This window comes from Pteropus alecto, unplaced genomic scaffold (assembly GCF_000325575.1).
Source record: "Pteropus alecto unplaced genomic scaffold, ASM32557v1 scaffold78, whole genome shotgun sequence".
In the NCBI taxonomy this organism is placed as follows: domain Eukaryota; kingdom Metazoa; phylum Chordata; class Mammalia; order Chiroptera; family Pteropodidae; genus Pteropus; species Pteropus alecto.
The window spans coordinates 18676651-18701411 of NW_006443124.1; the positions used below are offsets into that span (position 1 = coordinate 18676651).

Genomic DNA, 24761 nt, shown 5'->3' on the forward strand with positions numbered 1-24761 from the left:
GGGTGATAGGTCTTGGAAAACAGAGCTGTGTGCCTGACTAGTGGCCAGGAGCTGAGGACCTGCTGTGGGCAAGGGAGACGGCTGTCCCCAGCAGGCCAAGCCCAGGCCGTCTGGAGGCCACTCTGGGAAGCACCCCATTATGGTCAGTTAGGCCAGCCCACAGGCCCGGCCAGCAGGGGCGATGGGTGAACCACAGTCCCGTGTGGAATCAACATGACCCGAGCAGATGCTATCGGCCTGCAGCAACGCTCACGGGACATTAGGAAATCAGGATACGAACTCTATAAAATTGATGTCCACCGATTTGAAAATAAGTAGAAGAGATGGTAAAGAAATATATCAAAATTTCAGAAGTGATTATCTAATAAGAGAGTTTAAGGTAGTTACTTTTGTCTTCTAATGTTCAATACTCATTTTTTTAAAAAAGCTTAAAAGAAGTTTTAGGTAATCTGAATAAAGCAATTTATTTTAAAAAATGGTTTTGAACAATCCATGATTTTAGAAAGTAAAAGCTGTTTCACACCCAACGCTCAGGTGCTCTCATCTGGCGCCTTGCCTTCCCCTGCCCTCCCCTGTCCCAGGGACTCCCCTGGCAAGTCCCTGGCAAGTCCCTGGGGCAGGGGAGGGCAGGGGAAGGCAAGGCGCTAGATGAGAGCACCTGAGCATTGGGTGTGCATGACACAGATGAGCCAAAGGTGCCCTATGAGTGGGCCCCAAGGTGGTATTTTTTTCACAGCAGGCTGCGACTCTCAGTTCAAAAGCCTGCCATCAGTGAACTCAAGTTGTAATTATTTTAAAAATAGTCCAAACAAGTAAATTTTTAGCCATTTAGAAACTGACTGCTTTGTATATCCCCAGGGAACTTCATCCACCAACCTCGCAGTTATAAGGCCGAAATTTCTAGGGCCTTTGAGGGCTCTCTGACCCGGACACCCCCATCATGTCTCTGAGCACAGCACTTAAACACAAGTTCCCCTCTCCCAGGAACTCCCTTGCCCTCCTCCCCTTCTGGATAGTGGCCCCACACCATAACCCCCTTGACAATCTCATGCTGGGCAGCCCTCAGCCCTGTCCAAGCACCATCAATAGGCTTATATGTTACTGCCTGTCATGGACATATCTTTCTCTTCGTTTCCACCTTTACTGAGGTATAATCAGCATGTAAACAACTCTTTTTTGATCTCCCTTGCCCCTCTGCATTTTGGGTAGAGAAGGAATACAGATTTTGCAGGAAGAGGGACAGGAAGGGCAGCCCATCCCTGCTGCTGCCCACACTCCTCATCCACCCCAGCTGTAGCTCAGAACTCCCATCCGATGAGAGTGGGAGCAGGGCTGGGGCTTTGGCCCAGACCCTCTCCCACCAGGAAGGACAGCTAAGCAGCTACGAGAATAGGTGCCAGCCAAATGTCTTGCTTAACTTGCACCAATTATGTGTGGTGAGGTGAGTCACTGAGCAATCAGTGTTCCCTAGACAATGACCCTGAGCATGTGCTAACAACCAGGTGACAAGGCCGGTGGCTCAGAAAGGGTGGAACTGCAGGGTTTCCTAGAGAGAAACAGAATGCTCACATTAGCAGACACTTCATTATAAAATATCATGTCCAATAGAAGTGTTCCAAAGGAAGTCGGAGGTAGAACCCTCCAAAAGCATGTTGACTATTGATCAAAAGGAAGAAACAATATCTCATAAACAAATGGTGGTATGTCCATGTTGGATGGAATGAATGAGCCTCTTACACATGTAGCACTGGGATGAATCTTGAAAACATACCAACACAAAACAGGTCACACTACATGACATCGCTTACATTAAGTCCAAGAAGAGATCAATCCATCCAATCCGGTGGTTCTCAACAGGGAGTGACTGAGTCCCCGGTGGACATTTGGCGCACATGTCTGGAGATGTTTGGGGTTGTCACAGAAGAGAGTGCTGCTGACATCTACTTGGAAGAGGTCAGGGCTGCTGCTGAAACTCCTAGAGCCAGAAGACAGCAGGACAGCCCCCGCCACAGAGACATATCTGGCCCCAAAGGCCGACAGTGCCTATCTACAGCGTCATCAATCTATAGCATCAGAGAGCTCAGCATTGTCTAGGTGGGTGCTCACTGGAAGAAGCACGAAGAAATCCTCTGAGCCATTAAAAACAAATGCACACCATGTTTGCCATGTCACCAGACAGTAGCATACTCATCAGTACTCATTGAATTCTGTACCTCATTTTACTGTACGCAAAGCACAACTTGATAACACTGATTTTTTTATTTTTATTTTCCGCTTAGAGTTGACATTCAATATCATTTTATATTAGTTTCAGGTGTGCAGCATAGTGGTTAGACATTTATATAGTTTACAAACTGATCCCCCGATTAGTCTAGTTCCCCACCTGGCACTATACATAGCAACACTCTCGGTTGTGATAACCCAAAATGTCTCCAGACATTTGTGCCAAAGGTTTCCTGCAGGCTCCATCGTCACTGTTGAGAACCACTGGATTAGATAGATTGGCCTGTTTTTGAACGTCATATAAATGACATCATGTAGTGTGTGCTGTTTTCTGTTGGTATTACAAAATTATTGACTATATTCCCTACTCTATACTTCACATCCCTGTGATAATTTTGTGGCTGCCAATATGTACTTCTTCATCCCTTCACTTTTTTCACCCAGCCTCCAACCACCATCCTATCTGGCAGCTATCAGTTTATCCTCTGTTACTATGAGTCTATTTTCATTTCATTTGTTTGTTTATTTTGTCCTCAGATTCGACATATAAGTGAAAACATATGATATTTGTCTTTCTCTTTCTGACTTACTTCACTTAGCATAATTCCCTCTAGGTCCATCCATGTTGTTGCAGATGGTAAGATTTCATTTTTCTTATGGTTGAGTAATATTCCATTGTATATATGTACCACCTCTTCTTTATCCAATTATCTATCAAAGGATACTTTGATCATTTACTTGTCCTGGCCTTAATGAATAATGCTGCAATGAATATCAGGGTGCATATATTTTTATAGATAAACGATTTCAAATTTGGGGAGTAGATACTCAGAAGGAGGATTCCTGGGTCATATGGTAGTTCTATCATTAATTTTTTGAGGAACCTCCACACTGTTTTCCATAGAGGCTGTACCAATTTATAATCTTGCAAACAGTACTGCACAAGGGCTTGCTTTTCTCCACATCTTATTGTGGTTTTAATTTGCATTTCTCTGATGATTGCTGACCTTGAGCATATTTTCATACGTGTATTGGTCATCTGTATGTCCTCTTTGGAGAGATGCCTATTCAGGTCTTTTGCCCATTTTTAACTGGATTGTTTGTTGTTCTTGTGTTGAGTTACATGAGTTCTTTATAAATTTTGGATATTAACCTCTTAACAAATATACCATTGGCAAATGTCTTCTCCTATTCAGTAGGTCGCCTTTTCATTGGGCTGATGGTTTCCTTTGCTGCCCAAAAGCTTTAGTTTGATGTAGTCCCATATGTTTATTTTTTTCTTTTGTTTCCTTTGTCTGAGGACATATATCAGAAAAAAATTACTAAGATCAATATCAGAGAGTTGCTACCTATGTGTTATTCTAAGAGTTTTATTGTTTCGGGACTTACAGTTAAGTCTTTAACCTATTTGAGTTTATTCTTGTACATAATGTAAGAATATGGTCTAGTTTCATTTTTTTACATGTACCTGTTCAGTTTTCCCAATGCCATTTATTGAAGAGACTGTCTTTATCCCATTATATATTCTTGCCTCCTTTGTCATAGATTGAATGGCCATATAGGTATAGATTAATTTCTGGACTCTATTCCATTCCATTGATCCATCTGTCTGTTTTTATGCCAGTACCATGCTGTTTTGATTACTATAGCCTAGTAGTATAGTTTGATATCAGGAAGTGTGATACCACCAACTTTGTTCTTCGTTCTCAAGATTGCCATAGCTATTTGGGATCTTTAAAGGTTTTGTATAAATTTTAGAATTATTTGTTCTATTTCTGTGTAAAACACCATTGGTATTTTGTTAGGAATTGCAGTGAATCTATAGATTGCTTTGGGTAGTATGGGCATTTTAACAATGTTAATTCTTCATATCCATGAGCATGGTGCTTCCATTTATTTGTATTTTCTTCCATTTCTTTCTTCAATGTCTTATAATTTTCCAAGGGAGTTTTACCTCCTTGGTTAAATTTATTTCTAGGCATTTTTTTTTTTTGATGCAATTGTAAATGGGATTGTTTTCTTTATTTCTCTTTCTAATAGTTCATCATTGGTATATAAAAAATGCCACCAATCTCTGAATATTAATTTTGTATCCTGTTATTGAATTTATTTATCAGTTCTAGCAGTTTTTTTTTTCTTTTTGGTGGAATCTTTAGGGTTCTCTATATAAAGTATCATGTCATCTGCAAATAATGACAGTTTTACTTTTTCCTTTCCAATTCATATGCCTCTTATTCCTCTTTTTTGTCTGATTGCCATAGCTAGGACTTTCAATACTACATTGAATAGAAATAGTGAAGGTAGGCATCCTTGTCTTGTTCCCAATGTTAAGGAAAATACTTTTAGCTTTTCCCCGTTAAGTATAATGTTAGCTATGGATTTGTCAGATGTGGCCTTTACTATGCTGAGGTGTGTTCTCTCTAATCTCACTTTGCTGAGAGCTTTTACCATAAATGGATGCTGGATTTTGTCAAATGCATTTTCTGCATCTATTGCTATGATCATATGATGTTTACTTTTCAACTTGTTAATGTGATGTATCATGTTAATTGACTTGCAAATATTGAAGCAAACTTGTAATCAAGGAATCAATCCCACTGGATCACGGTGTATGATATTTTTAATGTATTGCTGAATTCGTTTGCTAATATTTTGTTGAGGATTTTTGCATCTATGTGCATCAGAGATATCGGTCTATAATTTTCCTTTCTTGTAATGTCTTCATCTGGTTTTAGAATCAAGGTAATGGTGGCCTCATAGAATGAGCTTGGGAGCTTTCCCTTCCCTTAACATACTTATGCATCTCCCAATATATCTTCCTGAATCAATATAAAACAAAAAATAAATAAATAAATAAATCTACACAAAACCATGCCATCAGCATAACTTAAAAGCAGAGGTCAAAACTTTAAAGGAACTGAAAACCAAAATAGAAAAATTCCCAAATCTCAGGACAAAACCTCTCACCCAACCACCATCCTACCCTACCCTGCCACAATGCTCTGTAGCAAGCAAATCAGATGATTTTTTTTAAAAACAAAAATGTGGGGAAGAGGGAAGAGAGCAGTTGACAGTGTGACCTGTTTACTACCTCAACCTCTGCCAGAAAGACTAAGTAGTCCTAGGTCTAAAAATGCTTAAAATAGTTTCCAGGTAAATCTTTTCTACATCACACTGGAAGTATTAGTTCATGCAATTAGACAAGAAAAATCAATCCAATGTCTAAGAATAGATAAAGAAGTAAAATGTTATAAGCACAAAGGTAAGTTCTGAAAAGTTATGTTGTTTTAAAAGAAAAAATAAAAGTAGTCTGTTTTTGACTTCTCCAACAGAACAAATGATAATTTTTACAGCCTCTTGTTCAGAGTTTGTGGTTCATTTCTGTTCTACTTTCTACTTTTCATTGAAGAAATCTCCAACTAGGAAACTAAAATTGTTGTTTAAGAATCTAAAATAAATCAACTTAAACGCAGACCTACATGGTAATATGAGACATGTCAGAGTACCTGGCCTTCCAAATATGTGAAGAGAAGAAACAAAACTAAAAGGTTAATACATGAGACTTTAAAATAATATTATATTAATATTAATTTTGAAAATAAAAAATACACAAAGCCAAGGATAACTGGCAAGAAGAAAACATTTTTAACATACACCACAAACAACAGTCTCATGTTATAGAAAACTCTTAAAATTAAGAGACACAGAAAAAAAAAAGTCATCCAAATTGAAAAAGAAGAAGTAAAATTATTTATTCAGAATAAAATTTTTATTCACAGATAGAAAAAAGAAAACATTAGAGTTAATAAAGGAATTCTGCAAAATTGCAGGAATCAAGATCAACACACAAATATCTGTTGTTATGATGCACTAGCAATAAATAAACCAAAAAATAAGAAAACAATTCCATTTACAAGAGCATCAAGAAGTTTAAGATTTTAAAAATAAATTCAGGCAAGGAGGCACAAGACTTGTGCACTGAAAACTATAAAATGTCACTAAAAAAAATTAAATAAGGCCTAAATAATGAAAATTTATCCCATGTTTATGAATTGAAAGACTTAATACTGTTAAGAAAGTAATACTCCCCAAAGTGATCTACAGATTTGATGCAATCCCTATCAAAATACCAACAGCCTTTTTGCAAAAATGAAAGATCCAATCCTAAAATGTATCTGGAATTGCAAGAGAACTTAATAACCAAAACAATCTCAGAAAAAGACCTAAGGTGGAGGACTCACACGTCACCCAATTTCCAAGCTAACTACAGTTATTGGTTACTACTACTCAGAAAACAATGTGGCACTGGCATAAGAACAGACAGATATATCAGTGGGTTAGACTGAGTCCAAAAATACGCCAATACATCTACAGTCACTTGATTTTCAACAAAACTATTTCAAGGGAAAAGAATAGTCTCTTCAACACATGGTTTGCAAAAGAACGAAGTTGGACCTCTACCTCACACTGTACATGAAAATTAACTCAACATGGATCAAAGACCTAAATATAAGAGCTAAAACTATAAAACTTTAAGAAGAAACATAGAAGTAAATCTTCATGACCTTGGATTCGGCAATGTTTCTTAAGTATGACACCAAAGACATAAACGACAAAAGAAAGAGTTAAAGAATTGGACTTCAACACAGTTAAAAACTTTTGTGCATCAAAGGATACAATCAAGAAAGTGAAAAGATGATCCACAGAATGAGAGAAAATATTTGTAAATCACACACCTGTTAAGGGTCAATTATCTAGAATAATGAATTTTTACAATTTAATAACAAAAAGACAACCCAATTTAAAAATAGTCAAAGAACTTGAATAGACATTTCTCCAAAGAATATATATATAAATGGCCCACAAGAACATGACAAAATGCTCAACATCATTAATCATTAGGTAAATGCAAATTAAAATAGCAATGAGAAACTCTGCATACCCACTAGGATATCCATAATTGAAAAAAATGGAAAATAACAAGTGTTGGTGAGAATGCTAGAATTTCATATGTTGCTGGTGAGAATGCAGAATGACATGATAACTGTGGAAAACACAGAAATACTGTACTACCCAGAAACTCCACTCTATCTAAAAGAATTGAAAACAAGAATTAGAACAAAAACATAAACACGAATGTGTACAGTAGCACTGCCACCAGAGTCAAAAGGTGAGGAAAAACCAATATTCATTAGCAGATAAATGGCTAGACAAAATGTGGTCCATTCACACACAATGGAATATTATTCAACCACTAGAAAGAGTGAGGTACTGACACATGCTGCAGCATGGATGGATCTGAGAACATTATGCTAAATTAGAGAAATCAGATACAAAGGCCACATATTAAATGAGTTCATTTACATAAAACATGCAGAACAGGCAAATCCATAGAGACAAAAGTAGAGTGGTAGTTGCCAGGGGCTGAAGTGTGAAGGGAATGGGCAATGAATTCATAATGGGTGTGGGTTTCCCTTGGGAGGTGATGAAGTTATTCTGGAACTAGATATTGATGAGGGCTGCACAACATTGTGAATGTACCCAATGCCACTAGCTAAAATGGCTAACTCTTTAAAATGTATTAATGCAGATCTCTTGAATATAAGATTTATCCATATACCTATGTAGGACAATGAGTTATAGAAAAACTATACAATTTTCATTTAAAATTGACTAGGAAAACACAGTATTTCAAAAAAAACAGAAACAAATTTACTTCACTCACATAATATGGGATGTTAAAAAGACAATTATTTTGCATTTTCCAAAGTTTCACTTCTGTTACAAGAGTATTAGAAATATTCAATATTATAATAATATTAAATGACCATTATCGACATTTAACTTTTTAGTACTCTGTCAGGTGTGGAGCTTAGTAACCAGTTCTGTACTATTTCATTTAATCCTCACAAATTCTCAAAAATATAAATTTTTATTAATTTATAACAATTATATTATGAAGATTAAATAAAATAAAATATGTATTATATTTTTATAAATTTGGAAATGAAAGACACTCTTCATATGATTATAATGTTTGTTTCTGGACATATTAAAGTGAAAAACAATTGAAGAACAAAGATTGAAATTTGATAGAAAAATAGAAAAGAAACATGAACAGACAAAATATGTAAAATCTATATAAAATCTTCATAGCCTTTAAACATATGAAAAAATATTTAAAACCCATAATTAGAGAAATGTAAATTAAACCACCACTGAAATACCGTTTCCCACTTATCAGAGTAGCAAACATTAAAATATAAAATGCTTCCCTTATTCTGTTTTCTTTCTTTCCACTCTGACATTTGTTATTTCCTTCCTTCTACAGACTGTGGGCTCCCTTTGTTCTTCTGTTTCCAGTTCGTTACGGTTAATGTTAGGCTGTTTATTTGAAATTTTTCTTATTTCTTGAATGTTAGCACAATAAATTTAATTTTAAATGTAAAACAACACATTCTTTGGCAAGACTGTGGGGAAACAGGCCCTCACGTGAAGTGCTGGCAGGGACGCTAGTGAGCACAGCCTTTCAAGAGGGGAGTTTACATTCATTGAACATTATTTACAACAGCCAAACTATGGAAACAACCTAAATGTCCATCAATGGACGATTAGTTAAAGAAGTGTTACATACATACAATGGAATATTACTCAGCCACAAAAAAAGAATGAAATTTAACCATTTGTGACAACATGGAATGGACCTAGAGGGTATTAACGTTACGTGAAATGTCAGACAGAGAAAGCTAAATACCATATAATTTTACTTAGATGTGAAATCTAAAGAATAAAATAAACAAAGAAACAAAACAGAAACAGACTCATAGACAGAGAACAAACTGGTGATGGCCAGATGCGGGAAAGGTTGACAGGCTGGATGAAAAAGATGAAGAGATTAAAAGATACAAATTGGTAGTTACAAAATAGTTATGGGTATGTAAAGTAAAGCAAAGGGAATATCATCGATAATATTGTAATAACTACGTACAGTGTCAGGTGGCTACTAGACTAGTCAGAGGGATCACTTCGTAAATTATATAAATATCTAACTAATCACTATGCTGTATGCCTGAAACTAATATAAAATAATATTGAATATCAACTGTAATTGAAAAAGGAAAAATGGGGGGAAAGGTGAAAGGGAATAAAGGTTCAGACTTCCAGGTAAACAAATGAGTTACAGGGATTTGGTGCACAACATAGGGAATATAGTTAACAATATTGTGATAGTGTTGTATGGTGTGAGGTGGTTGCTAACTTAATCATGGTCATCACTTCTTTAGGTACATAGATGTTGAAAAACTATGGTGTACAACTGAAATGAATACAGTATTGTATGGTAGCTATATTTTAATAGAAATCTTTTTTAAAGGATACGTAAATTTAAAACACAATGAAATATTATTAACATTTATTAGATTGGCAAAATTTTTAAATCTAGCAAAGCTATAGAGTCAATGGAAAATTGCATTCAATGCTGGTATCTGTTGAAGTTTAAGGTATTTATCCCAAATAACTGGCAATCATAGACCCTACAGCAAAGATTGTCAAATGTTAGCACACCTCAAAACCACCTGGAGTGCTTATTAAAACATATCGCTGTGCCCTATCCCCAGAATTTCTGATTCAGTAGGTCTGAGGTGAAGACTAAAACTGCATTTCTATAAAGGTGTCCACTGAAGCTATAATGTTGGACTCGGGATCAAGCTGAGAACCACAAGCCTAGACAAATGCATGTGGCTGTTCTCAGATGCATATATAAAAATGATTATGGATGGACTATTTTTAACAGTCAAAAACTAGAAACAACTAAAATGTCTACTAATAATAGAGTGGATAAACTATGATATACTTGTAAAATGGAATTTGATACAATAAAAAATGATATATACAACAAAATGCACAAACATCTCAGAATATTGAGAAAGAAAATACAGAGCCTAACTTCATTTACATGAAGTTCAGAAACAGGCAAAACAGAAATAAAATTTTTACTAATGTAGGCACATGCAGTAACAATAGAAAGGCAAGAAATTATCAGAAAAACCAGGGTAATGGGTGTATTACAGGGGCAGAGGATTGTGCTCAAGAAAGGATACTCAGAAAGTCTGGGGTACTGAAAACGACTATTCCTTGATCTGGGCTCCAATGCTTGCTTTTAATTTTTTTTTTTTATTAAACTGTAAGTTTATTTAATGCACTTTTTAGATTTCTTTAAATATTTCACAATAAAAACTATTTTTAAAAGGGGGTGGGGGAAATTTTGACAAACGTAACTAAACCTCATGCGCACTTCGTTTCTTTGACTCTTCTGGGAATCTACCCAGAAGACAGACCTCCAGCAACATGAGAATGCATGCGTGCAGAGGTATTCACCGTGGCAACTGGCTGTGACGTCAAAACACTGGACAACCTACCCCCCATGCAGGGGACAGGTGGAAAATCCTCAGCCTGGAGCTGTGAGCAGAGCCAGAGGCAGAGCCAACGCTGAGGACTCTGAATCCAGAAGCAACAGGAGGCATCTCCCCTCCGCCTGCTGTTCCCACAGTGTGAGCTGTTTCATGGGCACATCTTGGGCCCCTGATGTGTTGAGACCATCTGGACGACTAGGTGACTGCACCCTTAAGGCCTCTGTGTAAACTTGAAGGCTCTGGGGGACAGCCACCCACCCAAGATGGCCCTGTAAGCTCTCTTGCTTCTCAAACTTATTGCCTCCCAACCTGGAGTGACTGCCTCTGTCTGCAAGACCAGTTGCAGGGTCCACCAGGGGACTTCCCAGGTTGTGAACTGCCATGACCTGCACAACTAGAGGGTTAACCTGAGGTGCGGGGGATGGGAGGGGGGAGCGCGATGGAGGATTAAGAAAAACACAAAGACATAATATAGGAAAAGCTGGGGTCAGGTGGGACACAGCACTCTGATAGAGATACAGTGACCCCGAGGCAAGCTCGGCGCATTTATTATATACACCTAAAAGTCAAAGAGGGGGTGGGAGTCTTCTCCTCAGGACTTGAAACTTCCTGGCAATAATAATCTTCTGAAGGCCTGTCTGTACCCGGGTATCTGTGCTAAACCACAGCAGCTGTCTGTTCTTTGTTTGCTTCTCTGCCCTTGGCAGATTGCAACACAGTCAAGCATGGCTCTGCCAGTGCTTCGGCCACAGATCCAGCTCAGATCCAGCTCTCTACAGTGAACCAGTAGGAAAATGCGGAGACCCTGTGGGCAGGAAGAGAGACACTGGAATGCACCGTCAGCTGAGAAAAGAAGTTTCAGCAAGGGCCCAGGATCAGGCACCGTGTGCTGCCCTTACATGGGTGCCATCTGCAAAGCCAAGTTGACCAGACGGAGTGACCTGGACAAGAGACTGGCCCAAGAGAGGTCTCAGTCTCCAAGAGGGTTCTTGGGGGCACCATGTCCATACCAGAGTGCAAATAGGCCCCTTCTGGAAGGCTACCCTGCATGGTGGGCACTGGAGCAGAGCACACACCTTCTGCAGCTCAGGCCAGGCCATTTCCAAGCTCCGGGGTAAGGTAAGGGACAGAGAATCATTTTGCCAAGAAGGTCACTGGCCTCAGGAGGAAAATAAATAAACAAACAAACAAACAAGCAAACAAATGAACGCTTGGCTCAAATAAGTAAAAAGTGAGAAATTTGAAGAGAAGCAAGAGAAACTAGTCAGTGTAAGAACTGCAAAGATAAACTTCAGTTCTGCACTGTGTCCAGTTTAGAGAGGAAGAAGTGAGAGCAGGTGAAATGGGCTCAGGGAACACAAATGAGGCAGTGGACTCTGAGAAAAAAAGACAAAAAGCAACATGAAAAGCCGGAGGCAGGAAGAAAGCCACCTGGAGCCCACTCCCAGCCAACACCACGCCTGCTGGGAGTTGAGGAGGAAGCATGGCTGTCGCCAGGCCCCCAGGCCACTGTGCTCACTGAGGACCCTGAGTTCTCCCAAGTTGCCTGTTGCCCCTTCACACCCACCTTGAAGCCTGAAGAGGGCGGTGCCTGAGGCCAAGTCCTCACATGGCTCTAAAGGGACTCAGGCGGGAGGAGCCTGCAGCATCTGGAGGCCCAGGGGCAGCTGCCCACACAGTGTGTGCGGTGCCATATGCTCACAGGGAGTATGACTTCTATATCATTGCCACTATTACCCGCTTCGTCAGTTCTGATATTGGGTTGATCCCAGACCACTCAGAGGTGGGGCCGGGCCAAGCCCTGGCCCCCTCTAATTCAGTCTTCTGAAGAGCCTCCTCACAATCTCTTCCTGGGTTCCTCGCCAGCCTTCTGCCTTCCAGATGAGCTTCCTTGCAAGCCCTCCCCGCAAACAACGTTTCCAATCACAAGTCAGCTGATGGAGACTGCAGCTAGTTCTCGGACCAAGAAAGTACTGGGATTGGAGACTTCGTGACAGTCCCTGGGGAATGTGGGCAGCAGAGGCGCAGCTTCCTCTGTGCCGGCCCGGCATGCCACCACCACCCATCTCCTGCCTCCCGAGCCACAGTCTGGAGGCCACCTGCTTCCGGGTTGACATTGGCTGCCAAGGAAGCACCCACCTCACCCTCCTTTATATACTAGTTCTCAGACTGGCATGGTGAGGCCCAGGCTCCATGGTTCCAACTGCTCACACATCAGCTTTCTTGGTCACTTGCTGGTGGGAGCTCTTTTGGGGACACTGGAAACCTTGGAGTCACTTGGCCCAAGTAGCTGGTCTCTCACTGCCCATCACAACTGGGCCCCCTCTCTGCCCTCCTCACCCCACGCTCACACTCACAGTCACTTGGTGCTGAAGGTCCCTGCAGAACTGGAGACTGCGTCCTCTCACAGCCATAGGCATATTCACCTACCCAGTTAAAAAAAGGACATTGTCGAGACTTACAGTAATTAGTGGTTTCAGCTTCGGTGTAATTTACATTTCAAATGGAGAATTATGTGGACATTTAGTTCAGTTCATAATTGAAGTGAGAAGCGCTATATCCAGTTCACACAGAAGAGAAGCCCACTCAATCCTGTCTTCCCGCCCAGGCCATGAGTTGGGAGTGGGAGGATGTGGAGTCAGTGGGCTCGGCCCCCTGACCATACCCTCCATGGGGCCGAATTGTTGGAATAGCTGACCTCCAGGCCTACACTGCCCATTGCCTTAATCCAAGTGGTGCCAAGTCACCACTCAGCCCAGTGGAGTGTGAGCAGAAGAGCTGCCTGTCATTCGGGTGAGGGCAGTGGAGACGCAGTGGGCCCCTAAGCTGAAATGGGTGGACTAAAAGAACTATGGGAACTTGAGGAAGGGTGGCATTCCTATACCTTGACTGGCGGAGTGCCTACATGGACAAGTTTGTCTGAACTCGTGAGTCAGCACATATTTTCTGTGAATCATACCCAAATAAAACTGATTCCAAATGATAGAAAATCAGCTGAGCACAAGAGCTTTGCAAACTGTAAAGTGCTATGGAAAGAGAGGAATGATTTGTGAGTGGTCTGGCTATACAATGTGAGTGTAGCTTTTGGTGGCACTCCTCAAAGGGTTTTACCCCAGTGGGCCATCCGAGACCGGCCCAGAGTTTACATGGACGGCGGGGAAGGGAAGGGGGACACTGAGCAGGAGTGACACTTTGCCGTCTTCCTTGCTCTGGATGAGGAGGCAGGAGCTGCCAAGGAAACAGCTGTGCATCTTTAGGGTATGAACTGCCCTCAGGGGAGGGTGAAAGGGCATCTGCCTGGGCAGGTCCCGCTCCTCCATTTACACTGCCTCTCTGTCTCAGCTTCCTGTGTCTTCCCACCTGTACTCTGCCATCTGTGGACACCTCCCAGAATAGGACCCGATGCCCCCTCCTCCTGCGCTTGCCTGTGCCACAGCCCCTTGGCCCTCGGCCTAAAGCCTGAGTCCGTGCAGTATGTGGACAACTTCTAGGGCTTGGCCTCCACCCTCTGGCCACCTTCCCAATCCTCAATACCCAGGTTTCCATTCCTGGTTACTCTGCCTCCTCACATGAGCCTTCACAGGCTCCCAGGAGAGTCTCAGAGCAGGTCAGCTCTGCTGCTGCCCTTGGCTGCCTGGAGCCAGGAATCATGCAGAGATGCATGCAGCAGTGGTCGGTAGGGTTATGGTTGCAGCAGCCACGGGGTCCCTGGGATGAGGATCCTAAGACTTGGAAGCAATACAGGCCCAGTGAGGTCAGCCTGGCTTGAGGGAAGTGGGCCAGGGCTGTACCTCCCACACCACCACTTCTGGTAGCCCCCCTCACCCTGGGGCCTCTGCCAGTGGTTGGCATGTCGTCCTCACCAAAATTGCATTGGCAGCCCTCATAATCCCACGCAGCAGACATGACTACTATCTTTGCAATGTAAGTAGGAAACTGATGCATGAAGAGGGGGTGGCTGGTGGCCAAAGTTCCAGGGCAGGAATTTTTTTTTCCAATCAGAGTTGACATTTAGTGTCATTTTATATTAGTTTCAGGTATATGTCATAGTGTTTAGACACATATAATTTATAAAGTGATCCTCTGATAAGTCTAGTACTCATCTGACACCATACATAGTTATTAGAATATTATTGACTATATTCCCTATGCTGTGCTTCACATTCCCATGACTATTTTTTAACTGCCAATTTGTACTACTTAATCTCTTCGCCTTTTTTACCCGTCTCCATAACCCTTCCCATCTGGCTTGTTCCCTATATTTATGAGTCTGTTTGTATTTTGATTGTTTCTTTTGTTCTTTAGATTCCACATATAAATAAAATCATATGATATTTGTCTTTGTCTGACTTATTTACTTAGAATAATACTTTCTAGGTCCATCCATGTTGTCACAAATTGGATCATTTCATTCTTTTTTATGGCTGAGTAATATTCCATTGTATATATATACCACTTCTTCATCCACTCATCTATTGATGGACACTTAGATTGCTTCCATATCTTTGTTATTGTAAATAGCGCTGCAGTGAACCTAGGGGTGCATAGATCTTTACAAATTAGTGTTTTGGGTTTCATTAGAAGTACAATCGCTGGATTATAGGGTAGTTCTAATTTTAATTTTTTGAGGAATCTCTACATTGTGTTCCACAGTGGCTGCACAAATTCACAATCCCACCAACAATGCACGAGTGTTCCCTTTTCTCCACATCCCCGCCAATACTTGTTTGTTGACTTATTAATGATGGCCATTATGACAGGTGTGAGGTGATATCTCAGTGTGGATATGAGATGCACTTCTCTGGTGACTAGTGACCATGAGCGTCTTTTCATGGGTCTGTTACCAGAATTTGAAGTCATATTCTGGATCTAGAGGCCATGTCTCTGACCACAGAGCCATACAGGTTCTGAGGCAGAACCTGCAACATGCATGTGGATAAACTAGCTCTTCCCAAGCAATGTGATTGACTTGTGGCCAATAAGTGGAGAAAGCCACAGCCAGGCCTTCCAGGCTCTTTCTGTACCTCTCAGCCAGCTGGATACAGAACCCGGACCAACAGCCAACAGACAGTTGAGCAGTCCCCGGGGAGAGGGGCTTGAGATAAAAGGAGCCTCATTCTTGGAGGGAGCCACCCAGGATGGCTGTCCAGTCAGGAAACTGCACAGGTTAAGTAACTGGGAGTGAATTTCCTGTGTGCTAAATCTCTAAGGTTTTTTTTTTTCTCCCTAAGATCTACTTGTTACAGCAGCACGACTTAGCCTGTTATTAATTGCAAAGGGGAAAAAAAAGGTAATTTAATAGTGGAGAAACCTGGCAGATACCACCTTAACAAAGCAATCAAGGTTGACATCACCAGTGATTGGACACATCGACTTGGACCTCTTGCAAGATGCACGGAGAAAGGATTCTTGCCAAAAATACATAACATCAATCTTAGTATAAGAGAACTTCAGACAAGCTCAAATTGAGGGACATTCTGCCAAATAACTAGTCAATGAAAAAAAGACTCCAGAACTATCAGAGGTTGTAGGAGACAGAGGAGACAATTAAATGCAAAGAATTGGATCCTGGACTAGAAAAAAAAGGACATGAGTGAAAATTTGTGAGATGCTAATGAGGTCCGTGAGTTGACCACGTTGTCTCAACACTAATTTCCTGGGCTCAGTAATCGTAGTGTGGTTGTGTAAGATGCAATGGGAAAGGGAGGTGCAAGAGGGGGCACTGAAACTCTGCACTGTTTTTGCAACATTGTGGTCAATCTAAAATTATTTCAAAATAAAAAGCTGAGAGAGAGAGAGAAGAGAGATTATATGTGATGATGAGGGACACCAAATGGCCTTTCTCATGGCTTTGCCCTTGGTACACTGTCAGGAAGCCTAGACGAAGAAGACTCCATTGTTTCACAACTTTACAATTTTTATAAGAGACCACCCCATTCTTGCAAGTCTAGCTCAAGGGCACCTCATTCACCAAGACTGCTCTTCTGTACATGTTGGACTGAATGGTTTTCTTGCCCGCTGGGCATCTGACATGGAGTCAAGGGCTCTGCCTTTGACTATAGGATTTCTGAGAGAAGGAACTGGGGCTCTGTGGCCACATTCCATTCCTTGCAAAGTTATAGGACACCTGGTCATAATGCTGGCACCGACAGCATTATGCCCCTACCTGGGAGGCGGTGAGACTGCTGGCCTTCGGCCACCTCTCAGAACCCTTCTTGGGCCCTATGGTGACCAGGCCTTAGACGGCTTCACTGTAGACCTCTGACCTCAGTCAGGATAATTTGCTGAAGAGCAAGCTTTCAGCACTGGGGGAAGCACAGGGCATTGCGGGGCACAGCTGGGATATCCCAAGTGTGGCATATAAGTCCCTAGAGGGGCAGGGCTTCCAGTCAGGTGAAAAGAGCTGCTTCTCAGAAGCAAGGTGCGCAAGCATCAGGGAGGTGCTCGGGCTTGAAGGTGGAGAGCTGCTGGGTGATGCTGGACAGTGTCTAGAAGGAAGCCCCACCCAGAGCACCCCAGGGCAGACTGGCTAGTGAGTGAACAACACTTTAATAATGAAGAGCAATGTGGCTGTCACAGGGCCCAGTCTAGAGGGCTGCAACTGCCACTTACCGAGAAGTCAAGTAGGGGAGGAGAGGATTCTCAGAGCAGCAACCCCAGCAAGAGGAGGCTGACAAGGCCTGCGTGGGCGAAGGAGACTTTGCACGCAGTGCTGTGGGTAGTGGTCAGGATGAGCTTAGTGGGGATGGACGTTGAGGTGGAGATGGACCTTGAGGTGGAGATGGACGTTGAGGTGGAGATGGACGTTGAGGTGGAGATGGACGTTGAAGTGAGGATGGACGTTGAGGTGGGGATGGACGTTGAGGTGGGGATGGGCGTTGAGGTGGCGCTGTTGTCTATACACTCAAACATTTTGAACCAGACTTTTCCAATCGTCTGGTTTCCAGAAGACAGGAGCTGACAGGTGGACTTATTGATGTTGGAGCAGCCTTTCAGCATGAGCCACTCCGTTTCTGTGGATGCAGATGGAATAGTAAAGCCTCAGCCCTTTGCCCTTTCCACCCAAGTGTTCAGGGACCTATGAGAGCTAAAACGAGCCAGGAGGAAGCAGCTGGCACCCAGAACACACAGGGGTCCCGGCACAGGGTCCATGGAGTCAGACCTGAGCTCATGGGAGTATAGAGCTGGACCCTGGACTCGGATCCCAGTGCTGTCCTACATGGCTGGCAGGTGGCGAAGCCCAAGGACTGCTCAGACCCGCTACAGCCCTCTGCTTCCACCAGGAGGGGTTTGGCTCTGTAGGGTTTGCTTCCCATTCCTACTCCTCACTGGACGCTGTTCTCTGAGCCAGACTTTTGCCAGTATTGAGGGAAGAACAGCCAGAGAGGATGCAGACAGTTCCATGTGTCTACTTAAATGTGAGTCTGCTGTGATAACCAATTCAAATGTGCCATTCCTAGGAAAAGGCTGAAGAATTTGCAAAGAAAATGTGGCTGTGACAGTGGCAACCTTTTACTGAGCATTCACTATATGCCAAAATTGCTCTGTCAGCTGCCAACAGCCCTTGAGGATGGGCGGTTTTCAAAGAAGAAGGGGCAGGAGCAGGTGACTGGCTACTGATCTGAGGCAGGCTAGATCCAAACTTGCACTGAGGAAGAGGGGAAAACTGAAACACATCAGGGAAGAAAGCCACCCACTGTGGATTTACAGTACATGTCAGTGCCGGGAGTTGAGTTACAGTGACTTAGGGAAACATTTTGCTTGGCACATGTCTACAGTATTTTTTTAAAGTGACTTTGGCAAAAACAAACAAAAATCCTACATTTATGGTGACATTGATCTGTCTTGCTTTCAGAATAAGTCAAACACTATGAATTTTAAAAAATCCATCCTTTGCACCAGAAGACACCTGGGAACAACGTGAGCAGAGAGAAGAGGCCCTCCAAGGTCACTGCCACCTCAGACACAGCTTGAGAATTGAGTGTCAGAGTGTGCAGACACTCTGGAGTTTTCCAAAGTAAAAGGATCTTAAAGTGCACAGGACCAAGTGAGAGAAGTCCATCTGAAAAGGCTAATACTGTATGACATTCTGATAAAGTGGGACTCTGGAGACAATGAGAAGGTGAGGGGCTGCCAGAGGTTGGGGATGGACAGACAGAGCACAGAAGTTCCCAGGGTAGTGAGACTGTTCTGGTTGGGGCCACAGTGGTGGGTACCTGTCCTTGCACATTTGCCAAAACCCACAGAAAGTACAACACAAGCGTGAGCTCTGATGTGGAACTATGAACTCTGGGTGGTAATGATGTATGGATTATAACAAATGTACCATTTTGGTGGGGTTGATAGTGGGGCAGTCCATGCATGTGGAGCGGGGGCAGGAGGTATATCGGAATCTTTTCACTTTCCTTTCAATTGCTTTGAACCTACAACTGCTCTAAAAAATAAAGTCTATTTTTTAAAAAGTAAAAAGAAGTTTAAGGTAAGTGTGATGCTTGGCCCAAAGGAGAAGTCTGTGATTTCAATTAAGCATTGATTTCCAATGTCATCATTGCCATTTAACAACTTGAAATCAAACTATGCATGGGTGTTGGTGCTCTGAAACTCATCATTCTGAGCCACGCATGTCATGGCAGAAACTGGCTGACTGTTCATTTAGCCTCAGGCCTCTTCCTTTCCTGTTGGACCACCTGAGGCTGAGCTGCACCCTCCATGCAGTTCAGCCACTAGATAGACATGGGAGGGAGATGTGTTCCCTTCCAGACTGCCTTCCCCACCCCTCTCCAAACGGAAAGACGCCCTGGTCTCTGCAAGGAGCTGGTCCACGTACAGCAGATGAGAAATCGGAAGGTGGTTCCTAAACAGTGATCCACTCTCCCTAACTAATCAGTATTTTACTCTTTAAATGCTCACACATCACATTGGCCTGAATATTTAAAAATTAAAACATTACCTTTTATTTTAATTGTTAATTTCAGTATCATAATGATTAATATCAATTTGCTTTTGTGGAAAAGAACAACTGGTTGGCTATAAAGCCCAGTTTGACTCTTTCTTCCAGATGTCCAAGCTTTCACAAGCCAGCAACTAACTCTCAGTGACAGGTAGCAAAAAAAAATGTATATATAAAAGGAAATGAAAGTCGCACCCGCACACTCTTACACAACAGCAAAACCTGGTAAAGCGGTAAATACCAAGAGGGACTGGTGCATCTAAACGGACCTGGCTTGATTAAAAGTCACAGGAGAGCAGAGTTCAAGTGACAGCAGTCCAGGAGGGTTGGCTCTGGAGGAGAGAGACAGACAGAGCAAGCAGCTTGGGGCTGGTGAACAGCCTCGCTTTCTCACTGGCATTCTGCTCTTACCCTGCACCCTGCTCACCTCCCCAGCCCTTCTTGTTAACCCAAACTTACGGCCAAAGGCTTGATATGGTTCCACTCAAGTTCCATAAAAGGAGCTGGAACTCTAAGACATACCATTAAATTCTGCAACTAGATTGACACAGCGTTCTCCTGGTTGACACTTCCGGAATTTCTCAACACAGGACGTTTCAGCAACACTATAACAGGCAGGGCATTCCATGCTGGGCTCATCTTTCTGTGCAGAAGCTGGGCAGATGAAGAGGCATTACTTCAGAAGAGTGTCACTGCATAGAACATGGCCCTGCCCTGGAGGAAGGCAGGGCAGGCAGAGGCACCCCACAGGTACCCCGGGAGTGTGGCGGCTACATGTGTGGGGGCCTCAGACCCTGCCTGCTGGACATACTCATCCCACGCCCACAGCCCTCCAGTGTTTACTGCCTGGTCCCAGCCATCCACCCCCACAGACCCACTGGTCTCCAAGGACTGTGGTCCACGAGTGTGCTGGTCTCAGGAAGGAAAGGTGAGGTGTGAGCCAAAAGCAAACATGAGCCAGCAGATGTGTGACCGTCACTGAATTCTGCTCTGAGCAAACGCATGCACGCGGTTTTTACCCTTTGACCGGAGACTGAGCTCCGCTCTTGATATACTGTGCTCTGTGACCATTGCCTTTCAGGCCACATTTTCTCCTTTTTAAAATGAGGGGCAACAGTTCTTAAACTGTTGTCTAGGAACCCCTGGGGTCCCCAAGGTGCCTTCAGAGAGTCCCCAAGGTCAACACCATTTTCGTAAGAATACTAAGGTGGCATTTGCCTCTCCCTTTTCCTCCCTCACAGGGCAGTGGGTTCCAGAGGCTGCTGGTGAAATGGCTGCAGACTAAACTCAGAGCAAAGGGACAGCTGTCTTCCCACGCCAGAATCTGAAGGGCTTTGTGAAAGTACTAACAGTGACACTCTTCTCATTGAATGTTTTGAAAATATAGTTCTTTCTATGTAAAAATGTTATTAATGTAGACATGTTTTATAACTTTTTAGTGAACTAATAAAGGTTTTTACTTTAGCTTTAATTTCTAATCCAGTGAACACTGGTAAATATAGTGCACATAAAGAAAAGGTTCTTGGGTTCTCAATAATGTTTAAGATTTTTAAAAGCGGGAAGGCTCCCACAAAGTTTGAGAACCACTGGTGAGCATCTAGTCCCACACACAGCCGGCGGCGCTGCGCTTCCCGCCTCTGCTGAGAAATGGGCAGCACCGCAGCAGTGCTGGCCGCCCCATTTGTTTCTCCAGTACTTGTTATGGTCATCTGTTACCATTATCGAGATGTCACTGACTCCCTGAGCACCAGGGCGAAGGGAGAAGTGGAGTCGAAGAACAGAGGAACCTGTGGCGCTGGCCAGCACCCACCATCACTGGCGTTCTTGCAGGAGTCCCCTTGGCAGCACTCGCTTTCAAAGTGGAAGCGTTCTTCATCGCTCACGTGGACCTCGAAGTCCACCAGCCCATCACTGCAGTTGTACGCGGAGCAGGACTTGTCCTGGTACACCTTGCCTGCACAAACAAGGCTGTGAGCTGCCACTGCCGCAGGCCAAGGCCGCAGCACACTGCTATGTGCTGTGACTTTGGAGACGCTGAGCAGGGCCTCCTGCAAAAATAAAAATCCTCCACCAGGAGGCAGCCCCATCCCTGAGCAGCAAGTCATCAGAGATGACAGGGGGAAGGCTGAGGGTAGCCTGGATGCCCTGGGGCCCACTGCAGTCCTACGTCTCAGAAAACTCAGAAAACAGCAGCACAGACTAGCTGCACCTTCACTGAGCTTGCACCCGCGGGGCCAAGGAGCTTCCGGTCAGCGCCACCACTGCCTGTGCTCTCTGACGTGTGGCCACCAACCACACCGACCACATTCCAAGTGTCAAGAACCGCAGGTGGAGCCATGAAGGACAACTTCCATACAGAAATTCCGGTCACTTAAGAGAGGCCCACGGAACAGCCTGGGCCCAGTTATCAGGAGAAGCCAGGAACAGGTGACAGTGAGATGATGCTACAGAAAGCAATGGACCAATGCCAGACAATGGAACAGCTGCGGGACAAATAGCTCTGCTTTCCCCACAAAGCAATGAGATTGAGCAAAACAGTGGTTGCAAAGGTTATAAAACAAATTAGACACAACATGACGAATAGCAAAACGCAGTGTGAGCATTTTCTTCAGATCCAAATTCCAACACAGCAGCTCTAACATAACATCTTTGAAACAATTGGAACATTTTTCAGGCACCCTGGGTATTGGAAGAAATTAAAGAATTACGAGTAATTTTCTTAGGTTTGATAATGGTATAGTCGTTATGTAAAAAGAAAAAGTTCTTATCAGAGATGAATATTTATGAGAGAATGCCGCTAGGTTTGCTTTAAAATAGTATGGGAAAAAATAGCAAAATGTAGATAATTACTGACACGGGATGGTGGCTGCATGGGCAGTTTATTGTACTCTTCTTCCTGCTTTTGTGTATGTTTCAAAATGTATATGCCGAAAGTTAAAAAGAAACCTGAGTGTTCTGAGAGGAAATGATCATGCCAGAGCTTGCGCCCTGGGACAGGGTCTGAGTGGACCAGGTGGGATGGGGGGCAGGAAGGGCATGGAGGACGTCCGGGATGGGGGAACCCAGCACTGAGCCTATGGCCTGCACTGGAGTTTAACCAGGAGATGTCCCTGCTTCTCACACCTACTGACATAAGTCTAACAGGTGTCTATCCGGGGCAATTATTTCAAGGAGCCACAGAGCACGTGTCTGCCTGGCTCTGCCTCTCACCCTATCTGGCTCCCATGTCTTCCCCAGGGTGGCCTTTGTGACCCTTCTGTCCTTGCATGGCCCTCTTTTCCTCCTGCCCAGTACAAGTCCCAGACATAGGTGGATAACACTCCCACACTCACCCAGTGATGCGTTAATCAGGAAACTGCTACAGCTGACGCTGGCATTTAAGGGACACTCAGTGACGTTGTGGTTGGCACAGGAGTTCTCCAGGGAGTTACACTGCACACAGCTCAGACCTTCTGGGGAGACAAGATATCCAGACTCATCAACATTCATTCAAGAGTGACTTGTGCCCACCTTAAGGGAGGAGAGTAGCATGGATGGCTCCCTTTCCCTCTGGGCCCCCCAAACTTGAGGCTGTGAGATGGTGCCAACCCATCATTTCTCCCCACTGTCCACAGACCTTGATTCATAGCCCAGAACAACTCCACTGAGGTCCTGCTCACAGAGGGGTCTCCTGCTGTGCCCTGACCACACCTTGACATAGGAGGTCCCAGAGCACCAGGAGGAGAAAACTGATGCCGTGGAAAACAGGGCCTTTATCCCAAAAGGCAGCCACACAGTTTCCCCTCACCTGCAGACACCACTGTGAGTGCTGCCAGGACACCAGCCAGGAGGATGCCTTTCATGGTGCTGGAGATGACGTCTCTGAGGATACGGACGGTGGCCACAGCACCTAAGCCTGCAGAGACACAGTGAAGGCAGCCTCAGGATATCATCACACCTGAACAAGCCTGGCACACAGCCTGTCCCTGTGACACATTTGGCCTCAGCTGGGGACAGAGCCGTGCTGCACAGTCCACTGGCCCTCACTCCAGGCCAGTCTGCATTCCCCAGTTCCAGCAGTCCACAGACATGCCCCTGCAGAGCACTGAAACACAACTGGGCTTTTCTGCAGAGACACTGGCAGCGGGGCTCCAGGAAATGGGCTAAGCTCTCCCATCCAGCATGATGCCCATCCCTCAGTGCCCTCTGACATGTTCACAGTGCACACTTAGGGGCTGTAGCCACCACCCCAGTAGTCTGCTGAGGACTTACTGTGTCCTACACACTCCACACACACCAACTCGTGTAACCCCTCCACCCAGCAGACAGGTACCACTACTAGCGTCACCCTTGTCTCATAGGGAAACAAGTCCCAGAAAGGCCAAGTCACACACTCAAGGTATAGGGCACACTCTTGGGAGGTGTCAGAGCTGCAGTGGGCCCAGGTCCCCACCACCACCCCACACGGCCTCCGACGGAGGTGGCGCCTAGAACCGGCCTACAGGACTGAATCAGAATGGTGTCAGCCCTGGTTGCAATGTCATCACTGCCGCATCCATGCACATAAGGAGCTGCCAGTGCTGAGCCCTTCCGCATCCACCACCGATTCACCATAAACGGCAACCGGAACTGAGGCTGCTGAGGTTCAGCTCTACTGACTTTGGACAAAAGGGGACTTGCTGAGTGTCAGTCCCCAGCCATATCCCAAAATGCAGCTGCCATATGGGACTAGTGGCTGCTGGGGCAGCCAGCACGAGTTCAGAACAGTCCCTGCCTTGTTGACAGTCCAGGCTACAAGCTGCAATAAATGTGGCTGCCCATCTGCAGGGACAAGCCTGCAGACGAAGCATTGATGGGAACATCCACGCTAACCCAGCTCCAAATGTCTTTCCAAGGGGTAGGACCTTCACCTGGGAGCTGCCTGCCACCTCCCACTGCACCCCCCCACACACATACCACACAGCACATCACACATACATGCACACAAATGCATACACACCACACACCATGTATAACACACACTCACACACATTGCACACAAATACCACACACCACAGAACACATCACACACAGCACACACACACCATGTATAACACACACATGTACACGCACAGCACATCACATACTCACATACAACCTACACACACCACAGATACACTTACACTCACTACGCACCATACATACCCCACACACATCAT

At 44.0% G+C, this 24761-nt stretch overlaps 1 protein-coding gene across 1 annotated transcript; it reads right to left on the minus strand.

The window, feature by feature from the left end:
* Positions 1-17276: 17276 nt before the first annotated feature.
* Positions 17277-23426, minus strand: LYPD8 (LY6/PLAUR domain containing 8). Its single transcript, XM_025040622.1, has 4 exons — positions 23372-23426; positions 22917-23036; positions 21395-21538; positions 17277-17647 (listed from the first exon to the last, which is right to left on the minus strand). Exons 1-4 carry the CDS (start codon positions 23424-23426, stop codon positions 17277-17279), a joined length of 690 nt encoding a protein of 229 aa, XP_024896390.1.
* Between the last annotated feature and the right edge of the window lie 1335 nt (positions 23427-24761).

Coding starts and splice junctions, on each gene's coding strand:
- LYPD8 (XM_025040622.1), bottom strand. CDS start 23,426: ATGAAAGGCATCCTCCTGGCTGGTGTCCTGGCAGCACTCACAGTGGTG. Junction 23,037..23,371: donor ACTCACAGTGGTGTCTGCAG/GTGAGGGGAAAC, acceptor TTGTCTCCCCAG/AAGGTCTGAGCTGTGTGCAG. Junction 17,648..21,394: donor CTGCAAGAACGCCAGTGATG/GTGGGTGCTGGC, acceptor CTGCATCCACAG/AAACGGAGTGGCTCATGCTG.